At 51.4% G+C, this 13,373-nt stretch overlaps 1 protein-coding gene across 5 annotated transcripts in view; it reads left to right on the top strand.

Annotated features, from left to right (window-relative positions):
• Window positions 1-13,373, top strand: part of ACLY (ATP citrate lyase) — a 55,675-nt gene that overhangs the window by 6,283 nt on the left and 36,019 nt on the right. For 4 of the 5 annotated variants that reach the window (XM_039475958.2, XM_039475956.2, XM_039475957.2 and 1 more), the window contains exons 3-10: window positions 1,303-1,425; window positions 4,991-5,053; window positions 5,567-5,757; window positions 6,198-6,277; window positions 8,118-8,248; window positions 9,048-9,166; window positions 10,034-10,170; window positions 11,031-11,092. In XM_039475958.2, the coding sequence (XP_039331892.1) occupies window positions 1,303-1,425; window positions 4,991-5,053; window positions 5,567-5,757; window positions 6,198-6,277; window positions 8,118-8,248; window positions 9,048-9,166; window positions 10,034-10,170; window positions 11,031-11,092 (906 nt within the window). The remainder of the gene's footprint in view (window positions 1-1,302; window positions 1,426-4,990; window positions 5,054-5,566; window positions 5,758-6,197; window positions 6,278-8,117; window positions 8,249-9,047; window positions 9,167-10,033; window positions 10,171-11,030; window positions 11,093-13,373) is intronic. The other variant, XM_074388715.1, reaches the window with a different exon arrangement.

Below are 13,373 nucleotides of genomic sequence, written 5' to 3'. Positions count from 1 at the left end.
TACCCTGTCATGGGCTTGAAACTGGACAAACCAGCGCCTAAACCACAGCTGTATTTATTTATTTATTTTTTGAGATGGAGTTTCACTCTTGTTACTCAGGCTGGAGTGCAATGGCGCGATCTCGGCTCACTGCAACCTCCGACTCCTGGGTTCAGGCAATTCTCCTGCCTCAGCCTCCTGAGCAGCTGGGATTACAGGCACGCGCCACCATGCCCAGCTAATTTTTTGTATTTTTAGTAGAGACGGGGTTTCACCATGTTGACCAGGATGGTCTCGATCTCTCGACCTTGTGATCCACCTGCCTTGGCCTCCCAAAGTGCTGGGATTATAGGCTTGAGCCACCCCACCCGGCCACAGCTGTATTTATTAACCATGTGGCCTGGGGCAAGCCATTTCACCTCTTTGAAGTTAAGATTCCCCATCTCTCCAATGGGATAATACTGACTGAGTGCTAAGAATTAGCAAAAAAGTCCAGGAAGCATTTCGAGTGCTTGCTGCCTGGCACATGGCAGATGCTCAGTAAAAAGTAGGTGTGTGCTCTCTCTTCCCCCAAGTGGAGTATATCAGGAGTGTATCAAGGCAATTAGGAAGTGTCACTTTGTACTTTGTGAAGAAGGGCTCTGACCCTGGAGGGTCACCTTGGAATAGAGGCTCCGTTCTTGAGATCTCTGCAGGGCCACTGTTGGGAAGCACTTAGATTTCTTTGGCAGGGCCCAGAGAGCAGGCCTAGGACCAGTGACGGGTTTTCCTCCCACTAGGAGGCAGCTTAATCTCAAAGGGAGGGAGGGAGGGGGGAAGTTTCCTGGCCCTGGAGATGTATGAGCAGTGGTTAGGAGCTACTTGTTGGGCCTTTTGTAGGCAGGGTTCAAGCACAGGGATGGGGTTGACCAGATGACCTTTAAGGCTACTTGCTGCCCCAAGCCTGTGTCTCTCTGTTCTCCTCTTTGGAACACATGTTCTGGGCTGTATTCTGAGGGGCTTACCATTGAATGAAGACGTTAATGTATTACATAGGGAAGGTAGGGAATTACTTACTCACTTAGCAGGTATTTGCTGAGCACCTGCTCTGTGCCAGGCTTCATTTGGGCACGAATGGCTCTAGATACCTGGTTCTCAAAAGAAAGATACTGGCTAGGGTAGGTGGGGGAAGCTTCTAGGAATTGACCCTGAAGGATGGATGGGGCTGGCTTTGGAGCAGAGTGAATGGGAAGTCAATCCCTGCTGTCTTCTACTTCGGGTCCCCAAACTACTACCGTTTATCTAATTCTTCCTCCCTCTGAATACAAACCCCTCTCATTCCAGAACTTGGTAGTCAAGCCAGACCAGCTGATCAAACGTCGTGGAAAACTTGGCCTAGTTGGGGTCAACCTCACTCTGGATGGGGTCAAGTCCTGGCTAAAGCCACGGCTGGGACAGGAAGCCACAGTGAGTGGGTATGGGGTCAGGGTGGACATGCGTGGTAACACAAACAAATATGGTCACCTCCAGGTCAGCAGTTCTGTGGATCACCTCCACAGCCAGTCCCATTGTAGCCCAGGGAAGTCGGGAGTCCTGTGGCACTGACCCACTCAGGTGGCCACCAGCAGCAGGGCCATTCTTGGTGCCCATGCCCAGCTCTCTCATCAGGACATCCGAACTTTTTTGTTTTATTGATTTGGGCAGGATGTGCTATAGAGGAAACCCCAGTATAGTTCAAGAGCCAGGTGGAAATGGTTTGATCCTTTAACAGTGATCATGGAGATGAGGCTCTGAGGCTCCCCACCGCTTTTTTTTTTTTTTTTTTGAGACAGAGTTTCACTCTTGTTACCCAGGCTGGAGTGCAATGGCACGATCTCGGCTCACCGCAACCTCCGCCTCCTGGGTTCAGGCAATTCTCCTGCCTCAGCCTCCTGAGTAGCTGGGATTACAGGCACGTGCCACCATGCCCAGCTAATTTTTTGTATTTTTAGTAGAGACAGGGTTTCACTATGTTGACCGGGATGGTCTCGATCTCTTGACCTCGTGATCCACCCGCCTCGGCCTCCCAAAGTGCTGGGATTACAGGCTTGAGCCACCGCGCCCGGCCCGCTTTTTTTTTGAGAGGGAGTTTCGCTTTTGCAGCCCAGGTTGGAGTGCAGTAGCACGATCTCATCTCACTGCAAACTCTGCCTCCTGTGTTCAAATGATTCTCCAGCCTCAGCCTCCTGAGTAGCTGGGATTACAGGCATGTACCAACATACCCAGCTAATTTTATATTTATATTTCTCTACGTTTGCCAGGTTGGTTTCAAACTTCTGACCTCAGGTGATCCGCCCGCTTCAGCCTCCCAAAGTGCTGGGGTTATAGGCATGAGCCACCGTGCCAGCCCACTTAAAAGAAATTTTTGGTAGAGGTGAGATTTTGCTATGTTGCCTGGGCTCGTGTTGAACTCCTAAGCTCAAGCAATTGTCTTGCCTTGGCTTCCTAAAGTTCTGAGATTATAGACATGAGCAATCATGCTGAACCTTTTTATGTTTTGGTTTTTAACTTTCTTTCTTTCTTTATTTTTTGAAATAGAGTTTCACTCTTGTTGCCCAGGCTGGAGTGCAGTGGTGGGATCTCTGCCCACCGCAACCTCCATCTCTCGGGTTCAAATGCTTCTTCTGCCTCAGCCTCCTGAGTAGCTGGGATTACAGGTATGCACCACCATACCCAGCGAATTTTGTATTTTTAGTAGATGGAGTTTCTCCATGTTGGTCAGGCTGGTCTTGAACTCCTGACCTCAGGTGATCCACCCACCTTGGCCTCCCAAAGTGCTGGGATTACGGGCGTGAGCCACCGTGCCTGGCCTACTTTATTTTTTTTTTTATTTTTATTTATTTATTTATTTATTTATTTATTTTGAGATGGAGTTTCGCTCTTGTTACCCAGGCTGGAATGCAATGGCGCGATCTCGGCTCACTGCAACCTCCGCCTCCTGGATTCAGGCAATTCTCCTGCCTCAGCCTCCTGAGTAGCTAGGATTACAGGCACGCGCCACCATGCCCAGCTAATTTTTTGTATTTTTAGTAGAGACAGGGTTTCACTATGTTGACCAGGATGGTCTCGATCTCTCGACCTCGTGATCCACCCGCCTCGGCCTCCCAAAGTGCTGGGATTACAGGCTTGAGCCACCGCGCCCGGCCTATTTTTTTTAAAGACAGGGTCTCACACTGTCAACTCAAGGCTGGAGTGCAGTGGCACGTTCATGTCTCACTGCAGCCTCTACTTCCCAGCTTCAAGTTATCCTCTCACCTCAGCTTCTTGAGTAGCTGGGACTGTAGGTGCATGCCACCATGCCAGGCTGCTTTAAAAAATTTTTTTTGTAGATATGGGGTCTCTCATGTTACCCAGGCTGGTTTCAAACTCCTGGCCTCAGATAGTCCTCCTGCCTTAGCCTCCCATGTAGCTGGGACTACAGACATGTGCCACGAAGCCCAAATTCAGTTATTGACTTCTCCAGCTTGGTGATGAATTTCAACTGTATAGATGAGAGAGTTAAAGTGAAACACGGTTTAGGAAGGCTAAGAGATACCTGGAAATAAAATTGTGTTTTTTTCTTTTTTTTGAGACGGAGTTTTGCTCTTGTTACCCAGGCTGGAGTGCAATGGCGCGATCTCGGCTCACTGCAACCTCCGCCTCCTGGGCTCGGGCAATTCTCCTGCCTCAGCCTCCTGAGTAGCTGGGATTACAGGCACGCGCCACCACGCCCAGCTAATTTTTTGTATTTTTAGTAGAGACGGGGTTTCACCATGTTGACCAGGATGGTCTCGATCTCTCGGCCTCGTGATCCACCTGCCTCGGCCTCCCAAAGTGCTGGGATTACAGGCTTGAGCCACCGCGCCCGGCTAAAATTGTGTTTTTTCTTCTCACTCTCCAAGGGAGCTGGAGGACTGAGGGAGGGAGTGGGGCTGAGGCCTGGCCTAGCGTGGAAAGAATGTGCTGTCCACACCTGGCTCTGTGCACGTGGTTCTGAAGGGTCTGGTGCTTGTCTGGGTGAAGCTGCACCAGGGATAAGCTGTTTTCTTCCTTAGCTGCCTTGGGAATAACAGTGAAGGTGGTGATGGAGGTGTCTTCCTCCCTCATTGGCCTTCTTCAGAGCAGCCCTTAATGTTAATTTCGCAGTTTATGGCCCTCATTGGTAAAAAGAGATCCTTGAAGTTGCACGTGGACTCAAGCTTGAAGCAACCTGACCCTTGGGTTCCCAGGCCTTTGGAGAGAGGATGGTGGGATTGGAGGGAAGGATGCTAAGCATGTCCCCAGGGAGCACGTCCTACTTCCTTCTTCAGCTGGCCTCTGGGCGTGGAAGGTGGGGGACGTCAGACATCGGAGCTGGCAGCAGCCTTGGGCCGGCAGGAGCGGCTCATTACCTCTGATGGATTGCTGTCTGGTCCCTGACTCAGCAATGACGCACAGGACGGGTGGGGGGTTTTGGAACTTAACTGGGATGAGAGCCGTGGCCATCGCCAGGGAACCACTCCAGCTGATTAGCTCAGCAGGCATGTGGTCCTCAGCCAGGAGGGTCTGTGTGGAGAAGTTTCCCTGATTAAGCCCTGGCTCCCCTCTTCTCCCCCCATTCCCCACGCCTAGACTCATGTCCTCAGGCTGAGTCACTGTGCCTACCTCAAGGCCGACGAAGTGGAATGGTCAGCTCCCTCCTACCCAGTTCCCCTCCCCCACAAGCTCTGGCACAGCCTTGACTTGTCGGAGCCCTTTCACTTGGGCAGGTCCTATGTCACCATCCAGAGGAGGCCAGGAGTGGGCAAGGTCGGTGCATGTTCAGGCACAACTTGCACCAGAGCAAGGGGCGAAAGGGCATCTCATGAGGACTTACTGAGCTTAGGGATTACTGACCCCATTTTTCTGGAAAATTCTCTCTATGCTGGGTGCGGTGGTGGGAGTGCTTGAGCACCACCCCTGGGCAATCCCTTCTTCTGCCCTGATGGAAAGAAGGCCATCCCTCTGAGTTTCGTCTCCGTCAATTTTTCTGTAGGTTGGCAAGGCCACAGGCTTCCTCAAGAACTTTCTGATTGAGCCCTTTGTCCCCCACAGTCAGGTATGTATGAGGTGGCTCCAGGCTGGGTCTCCTTCCTGGAAGTTTGGGTTTGCCTACCGTAACGTGAAAGAAGTCAAGCTGATGAGGAAAGTCAGAGGGACCAGGGTCTCTGAAGCTGTACTAAGGATCTGAAGGTGCTGCGGAATAGGGAATCCAGAGGGAAAGGAAAGGGCTTGGTCTGCAGCAGGGAGGAATTCGGACTAGTAACAAAGGGGTCTTCCCAGTGTGGGGATGAGAAAGACCTCCAGGCAGGACCCATCCCTCAGCTGGGGACACACTGATTCAGCCTGGACCGTTAGCCAGTGGGGTAGTGGCTTCTGCTTCTTGTCCTCAGGGAAGAGATGGTACACAAGTCTCTGGGTGAATGTTTTTTACTGAGTTTTAGAAAGCGAGACCATGGGGGTTGGTTTCCTCTCCCAGTACTTGGTAGAACCTCCATCTTCCCCAGTTCAGCACCGCCACCAACCTCACCCCCCAACCCCAGTCCCACCACCTTCTCTCTTTATCTGCAAGGCGGAGGAGTTCTATGTCTGCATCTATGCCACCCGAGAAGGGGACTATGTCCTGTTCCACCACGAGGGAGGTGTGGACGTGGGTGATGTGGACGCCAAGGCCCAGAAGCTGCTTGTTGGTGTGGATGAGAAACTGAATCCTGAGGACATCAAAAAACACCTGCTGGTCCACGCCCCTGAAGACAAGAAAGAGTTGAGTGAAAGGGATGGTGGGGAGGTGGCAGTTGGGATGAGAAGACTGATGAGCCCTGGGCACAGACCAGGGAGAGCAGAGTGGTCTCTTTGCTGGGAGCAGGTGGTAGGCACAGCCTTGACCTGAGGAAGACAGCTGGGTGCAGGGTGGGGACTGCCTCGGAACCAGACTGAAATATGCCACCAGCATCCCTCACCTCCTTGCCCCTGTCTGTCTGGTGCCTCCGCCTCCAGCTTCTTGCCTGACAGCTCCTTTCCGCCTCAGTGGCTGAAGAGCGATGTCCAGGGAGCAGGGGTTGCAGAGGAGGTGGAAGGGCTGGCAGGGTGCGTGTCGGGAAATGGAGCTGTCAGTGGCAGTGAGAGATTGCTTCGGGGTGCCTGGGGTGCTGCCGAGCTGCTCCCTGATGGATCAACTGTCCCTCTCTCCCTCCCACCTCTAGAATTCTGGCCAGTTTTATCTCCGGCCTCTTCAATTTCTACGAGGACCTGTACTTCACCTACCTCGAGATCAATCCCCTTGGTAACCGGCTCTGCTGGGGTGGGAGGGGGCAAGGGGCCCAGTGCCTGTGGCAACCCTGGCCTTGGCATTCAGAGAACCAGACTCTTACTGGCCAGAGGGCAACACAAAATGGGGATGCCCAAGCAGAGGGACTCCCATGCTCGTTTGGTGCCAGTTCCTGTTTCTGAGCTGTCAGAAGACTGTCATTCTTCTCTCAGTCAACTCCAGCATCTCTCTTTGGTTTTAAATTGCTCTGAGGTGGGGAAGTCCTGGGGTTTTTTTGTTTGTTTGTTTGTTTGTTTGTTTTTTGAGACGGAGTTTTGCTCTTGTTACCCAGGCTGGAGTGCAATGGCACAATCTTGGCTCATCGAAACCTCCGCCTCCTGGGTTCAGGCAATTCTCCTGCCTCAGCCTCCTGAGTAGCTGGGATTACAGGCACACGCCACCATGCCCAGCTAATTTTTTTGTATTTTTAGTAGAGATGGGGTTTCACCATGTTGGCCAGGATGGTCTCGATCTCTTGACCTCGTGATCCACCTGCCTCGGCCTCCCAAAGTGCTGGGGTTACAGGCCTTTTTTTTTTTTTTTTTTTTTTCTTGAGACAGAGTCTTACCCTGTAGTCAAGGCTAGAGTACAGTGGTGCAGTTTTGGCTCACTGCAACCTCCACCTCTTGAGCTCAAGCAATTTTTCTACCTCGGCCTCCCAGTACCTGGGATTTACAGGTATTCGCCATCATGCCTGGCTAATTTTTATATTTTTTGTAGAGATGGGGTTTTGCCATGTTAGCGAGGCTGGGCTTGAACTCCCAGCCTCAGGTAATCTGCCCTCCTTGGCCTCCCAAAGTGCTGGGATTACAGGTGTTGTGATTACAGGCATGAGCCACCCTGCCCGGCCGGAAATCCTGGTTTTGGTCTGACTGTGCTGCTGCTGCTGCTCCCACCAGGTCGGGCTGTGCTGACAGCAAGAGGTCAGCCGCCTCTGCACTTCTCTCACTCTCTGGCCCTTCTTTCCTCCCGGGGCACTCAGAGGCCCCCACACTTGCCTCCCTCTGTGGGAGTTGGTCAATCATTGACCCTTGATTCTGGGAAGAGCTTGGTGTCAGCCTCTTGGGTTATGAAGGAAGCAGGTGGTGTTCGGGGAGAGTAGCGTGGGCTGGCTCTGGCCAGGCCTTATCAGGGCAAAGTCCAAGAAGGCGAGAAATCAAATCATTCCAGCTGAGGTTGCAGCCCCTCTAATGGACCAGATGGCCTTGTGCTAACTTCGTTAGCTAAATGGTCCCAGGGAGGAGGAAGATGGATGTCCAGTGAGGTAATATAAACGAATCCTGTTGACCAGGGTGGTGTGGGGGCCCAGTACCCCCAGTGGCTCCCACTCTACCTGATGCTGAGGCTTCCCCCTGGGAGATACGGATGTGCATACAGGGAGCGGGGGAAGTGGTCTTTTGTCAGCAACATGTACCTTAAAACACTTTCCAGCGGCCAGACCATGGGTTTGCATATGGTTAAGATACTCAGGAAGTGTAGCACTTTGGAAAGATGTTTGAAAATTGCCGTGGCAACTAATACAGACCTCCATGTCCCATTACCTATAGATCAGGGGGAGGGGAATGGTCTTGTAGTATTTGTTTTGCCTTTCATGGGGAAATGCTCTGTCTCTAATAAGGGCCACTCTGGTTTCTTACTAAGTTTAGAGAATTCTGACACCTGAATGAGTCACTGTGGGAGTGGTATTTGCGGAGGGGTTGGAGGTTGGTGGTCGTCTCTTCACAGAGCCAGTGTCTGATGATTGCCTCAGGAGTGGTGTTTGTGGAAGGGTTGGAGGTTGGTGGGTGTCTGATGATTGCCTCCACTCCTCTTGAAGTAGTGACCAAAGATGGAGTCTATGTCCTTGACCTGGCGGCCAAGGTGGATGCCACTGCCGACTACATCTGCAAAGTGAAGTGGGGCGACATCGACTTCCCTCCCCCCTTCGGGCGGGAGGCATATCCAGAGGTAAGGCTGGTTTAGAGAGGAGATGGGGACTGGGGGGAGGCCAGGGGGAGGTGACTCATCTCTGGTGTGCATTTGGCCCCCCTTCATGAGCTGTTTATTTGGCAGGGAAAAGAAGACCGAGAAGCATTTAATTTTCTTAAAACCCCAATGGGGTAGGGGGTGGGAGTGAGCCAAGACTCTGAATCCCAGCCAGAAATCCTTTTAGACTTCTCTCTCAATCAGCCTCCCTTGGCTCTTCACTTGATTTGTTGCTTCTCCATGATTGCAAGTGGCTCCCCCTAATCCTGACGGAAGGTCGTTCTCTCAGCTGCTCACTGAGAATTTTAATTGCTCCTTCCCACCCTGTCCTCTGATAAGTCCTTGCAGCAGGGTCAGGTTTTCTGGGAAGTACCCCAGGCTCAGGGAAGAGGCTGGGTGGGGAGACGGTCTGGCCTGGGGAGACGGGGGTGGTGTGTGATGGGCTGGGCAGGCAGATGCTAGGGTGAGGGCATGGTCAAGCAGAGGGACATGGTGAGGCTCAGTTTAGGCAGAGGGCCAAGGACTTGACGTCAGAGAAGGGATTTGGGAAGTTTGTCCCTGGGCAGTGACGGTGACTATGGGTGGTTTTGATACTTATAGACACCGTCAAGTGTCTTCAAGGCATGTGGGGCACTGCACAGCCCCTTCTTCCCACCCCATTAAGGTGACTAATGGCTTCTTCATGTGTCTCCTGGGAATGCATGGGGAGGGGTCCTAGGATCTGGGACCTGGTAAAGGGGGCACCCCCCAAAGGGCCTATCTGTTGCTGTCTGGTCCCCAGGAAGCCTACATTGCAGACCTAGATGCCAAAAGTGGGGCAAGCCTGAAGCTGACCTTGCTGAACCCCAAGGGGAGAATCTGGACCATGGTGGCCGGGGGTGGTGCCTCTGTCGTGTACAGGTGACTGAAGGGGGCTGCTGAAGGGATGCCAGCCTGGTCTACCCAGCATTCACTTGTGTGTTACCTGGGTGGGTGGGGTCCTGCCACTTTGGTGTGGGAATTTGGGGCAGAGGAAAGCAGTGGCATCCTAGAGGGCTTTGAGGGACTTTGGCGAGGGCCTGCCCTGCACACAGTGTCTCCTGCAACCTTCTCGTTTGCGTCAAAATGAAGCTGTTTTATGAGTTTTAATTCTGATAATTATGTGCTCCATGCAGAGGTAGAGCAAACAGAGGAAATGAACTAGAAAGTGAAAGTTGCCTGGCCATTTCCCTATCCTCTCCCTGACCAGGTCACCCCTATTAGCAAGCTACTGTATGTCCTGTCAAGCATATGTAAATATTTACATTCTTTGCTCTATAGAAATGTTAGGATCATATTCTACACCCTTTACAATAATTAGCAGTCTTCCCTTCAAGCATGGTAGATGCCTGCTCGTTTCTAGATGTGTGATCTGCCATTCAATTCTGTGAGTGGCTGGCACTCTTTCCTCTAGCTGCATCACACCTTCTCTTGGGCCCTGTCAGGGACTCCTGTGTGGTGTGATTTTTCTTGTCTTTGCGTTAGGGAGGTGCTCATTATTCATTTTACCTGCCATTGTCTTTCTGGGGCTCCCCAGTGCTCTGGGGCAGGCAGAGTGTACTGCCCAGAAGAGTCTGCTGTAGCACCGCCAACCTGCAGGCCAGACCTGCATGGGAGCTGGGGGCTGGAGGTCCAAGAGGCTGGGTCCACAGGCTGACTCCAGTGTTCTGTGTGTCCTCCCAGGCACCAAGTTGCCACCCCCTTCCCCAAGTCTGAGAGCCATCACTGACTTCTGTGTCTCCTTGGCAGCGATACCATCTGTGATCTAGGAGGTGTCAACGAGCTGGCAAACTATGGGGAGTACTCGGGCGCCCCCAGCGAGCAGCAGACCTATGACTATGCCAAGACGATCCTCTCCCTCATGACCCGAGAGAAGCACCCAGATGGTGAGATGTGCGCACACAGACACACAAACAGACACACACACACCTGCCCCCAATTCCCCCAGGACAGCCCAGTGTGTTGCAATGTGACAGCTTCGTTTGAGGAGTCAACCAAGGCTGTGTGTCGTCCTGGTTCTTTGCAACTTGAGGCTAATCATTGCATTTTTGGCTCTTGGTTTCTCTGACTGCACAGAGAGCAGGGAGCACATCTGTCCGTGGGAAGGGACTGAGAGGGAAGAATCGATGTATGGTAAAGCCCTGCAGACAAGTGCAGGGAGGAGGTGGCTGTGGCATGCTCCTGCTCCGGTTGTAGTACATTCAGTTTATCTGATTGTGATAAAGTCTGATTGCAATAAATTCAGTGACCCTTTCCTGTGTGATTCTCAGTACCCGTTTACCACCTGCCCAGTGTTTTGGGGCTGTGCATACTAGTTCCTCTTCTCTCGAGCCAGAAAGAGAGAGAGAGAGAGAGAGAGAAGAGGAGAGGAGAGAGAGAGAGAGAGAGAGAGAGGAGAGGAGAGGAGAGGGGAGAGAGAGAGAGAGAGAGAGAGAGAGAGAGAGAGAGAGAGAGAGAGAGAGGAGGGAGAGAGACCAATCTGGATTTTTGGTTTTTGGGTGTCGGTTAGGAGTTATGTAGCGCTCCTGTGGGTTTCTTCTGACCACTGTCTGGTGGCATAGGTAATGAGAGTTGAGCTGATAAAGTGGAATGTCTGGAGAGACTGTCCTGCTCACTCCCCAGTATCTCCTAGCAGATGGGAGACCCTCATTCAGGGAACAAGAACTTCCTCAGTTGGATTCCTGGAAAGATGCTCAGGTCTACCTCTGTAACTGTGTTTTTGATTTCCCTCTTACTCTAAATCCAGGCAAGATCCTCATCATTGGAGGCAGCATCGCAAACTTCACCAATGTGGCTGCCACATTCAAGGTAACAGCTGCAGCAGTGGTGCAGTTTCTGGGAAAAGTGGGTTTGGGGAAAGCAGGGAAGGGGCCTTGAAGGCAGAGTTTGAGGCTGGGCACAGTGCCTCATGCCTGTAATTCCAACACTTTGGGAGGCTGAGGCGGGTAGATCACCCGAGGTCAGAAGTTTGAGACCAGCCTGACCAATATGGCGAAACGCCATCTCAACTAAATATACAAAAATTAACCAGGCGTGGTGGCACATGATTGTGATCCCAGCCACTTGGGAGGCTGAGGCAGAAGAATCGCTTGAACCCAGGAGGCAGAGGTTAGGGTGAGCCGAGATTGCGCCATTGCACTCCAGCCTGGGCAACAAGAATGAAACTCCATCTCAAAAAAAAAGAAAGTGGAGTTTGAGCCAGAGCCAGGTTACCATGAGTTACCCAGGTCAGGTAGGGGGCTCTTGTCCCAGGATCTCTTATGGGGGTGGAGAAAACATTGGGACAGTACCTGTACGTCTGAAGCTGTGCGTCTGGGCAAGCAGCTGCCACGCTAGTCCATAACTCTCCCATCGGAGGCATGAGAGGCAAATTTCTGCTTTCCTCCTTCTCAGGACCAATGCTTTGGAGCACTGGCTCAGTTGATCCTCCCTTCTTTCTTTCTTTTTTTTTTTTTTTTGAGACGGAGTTTCACTCTTGTGCAATGGCGCGATCTCGGCTCACTGCAACCTCCGCCTCCTGGGTTCAAGCAATTCTCCTGCCTCAGCCTCCTGAGGCACGTGCCACCATGCCCAGCTAATTTTTTGTATTTTTAGTAGAGACGGGGTTTCACCTTGTTGACCAAGATTGGTCTCGATCTCTTGACCTTGTGATCCACCCGCCTCGGCCTCCCAAAGTGCTGGGATTACAGGCTTGAGCCACCGCGCCCGGCTCTTTCTTTCTTTTTTATTTTTTGAGATTGCGTTTCACCCTTGTCATACAAGCTAGAGTGCGATGGCATGATCTCGTCTCACTGCAACCTCTGCCTCCCAGGCTCAAGTGATTCTCCTGCCTCAGACTCCTGAGTAGCTGGAGTTTCAGGTGTCTGCCACCACTCCTGGCTAATTTTGTATTTTTAGTGGAGATGGGGTGTCTCTATGTTGGTCAGCCTGGTCTTGAACTCCCGAACTCAGGTGATGTGCCCGTCTCGGCCTCTCAAAGTGCTGGGATTATAGGTGTGAGCCACCGTGCCCAAGCAATCCTACTTACTTTCAACACTCTTGTAAGACTCAGAGTTGTTTGCATATCTTGGTCTTGCATCTCTTAGTCATGAGCCCCTTCTCCAAAAGATCAGAATGAAGAAAGTGCTTTGATGACCTGGGGCCCCCTCATCCTACCGGGGTCTTCTCAGCCTAGGTGTCTGTTCATGGATCAGGACTGTGTGTGTACATGCTTTAAATTACATGTGACTGCTGTCAACAAGGATGACAGAACTAATGTGTCTCAAGAGTCATCCCCTTCAAGATAGCCACTTAAGGAGGCCGTTTATTAATATTCCATATTAACAGATGTTCAGTGAGGGTATTCAAAAGAGTGTGCCACATCTGGTGGATCCATGTAAGTTTTGAGAATAATGACTGGTGTCAAACTTGAAAGTCTGAGATCTCATCTCAAATGAGGGGCTGGGCGTGGTGGCTCATAACTATAATTCTAGCACTTTGAGAGGCTCAGACAGGAGGATCAGTTGAGCTCAGAAGTTTAAGACCAGGACCGGGCATGGTGGCTCACACCTATAATCCAAGCACTTTGGAGGCCAAGGTGGGTAGATCACCTGAGGTTGGGAGTTCAAGACCAGCCTGACCAACATAGTGAAACCCCGTCTTAAAAATAAATAAATAAATAAAAATAAAATAAAATAAAAAAAAGAAGTTCAAGACCAGGCTGGGCAACATAATACAACCTCATCTCTACTAAAACTAAAAAGAAATTAGTGGGTTGAGGCAGGAGGATCGCTTGAGCCCAGGAGGTGGAGGTTGCAATGAGCTGAGCTCACGCCACTATACTCTGGCCGACAGAGCAAGACTTTGTCTCAAAAAAAAAAAAGAGAGAGAACTTTAAAAAAAACCGTTCCTGCACATCACTTAAGAAGATTTCATAGGGCACTGGCTGTCTTAGTACCTCTGAGAACCCTTGCATAGGGCCCAGCATAGATATCCCCACCAAAAAAAGTTGTAGTAAAAGGGACTAATGACTGTAGATGGGACAAGAGAGAAACCAGCAAGGCCTTGGGGACTGTAGAGGCCTGGGGTGCCATGACATTAAGGGTGTCAA

The sequence above is a fragment of the Saimiri boliviensis genome, chromosome 17 (assembly GCF_048565385.1).
Source record: "Saimiri boliviensis isolate mSaiBol1 chromosome 17, mSaiBol1.pri, whole genome shotgun sequence".
Classification (NCBI taxonomy): Eukaryota; Metazoa; Chordata; class Mammalia; order Primates; family Cebidae; genus Saimiri; species Saimiri boliviensis.
The sequence above is the reverse complement of the archived record's forward strand: the minus strand, read 5'-3'. Positions and strand labels throughout refer to the sequence as shown.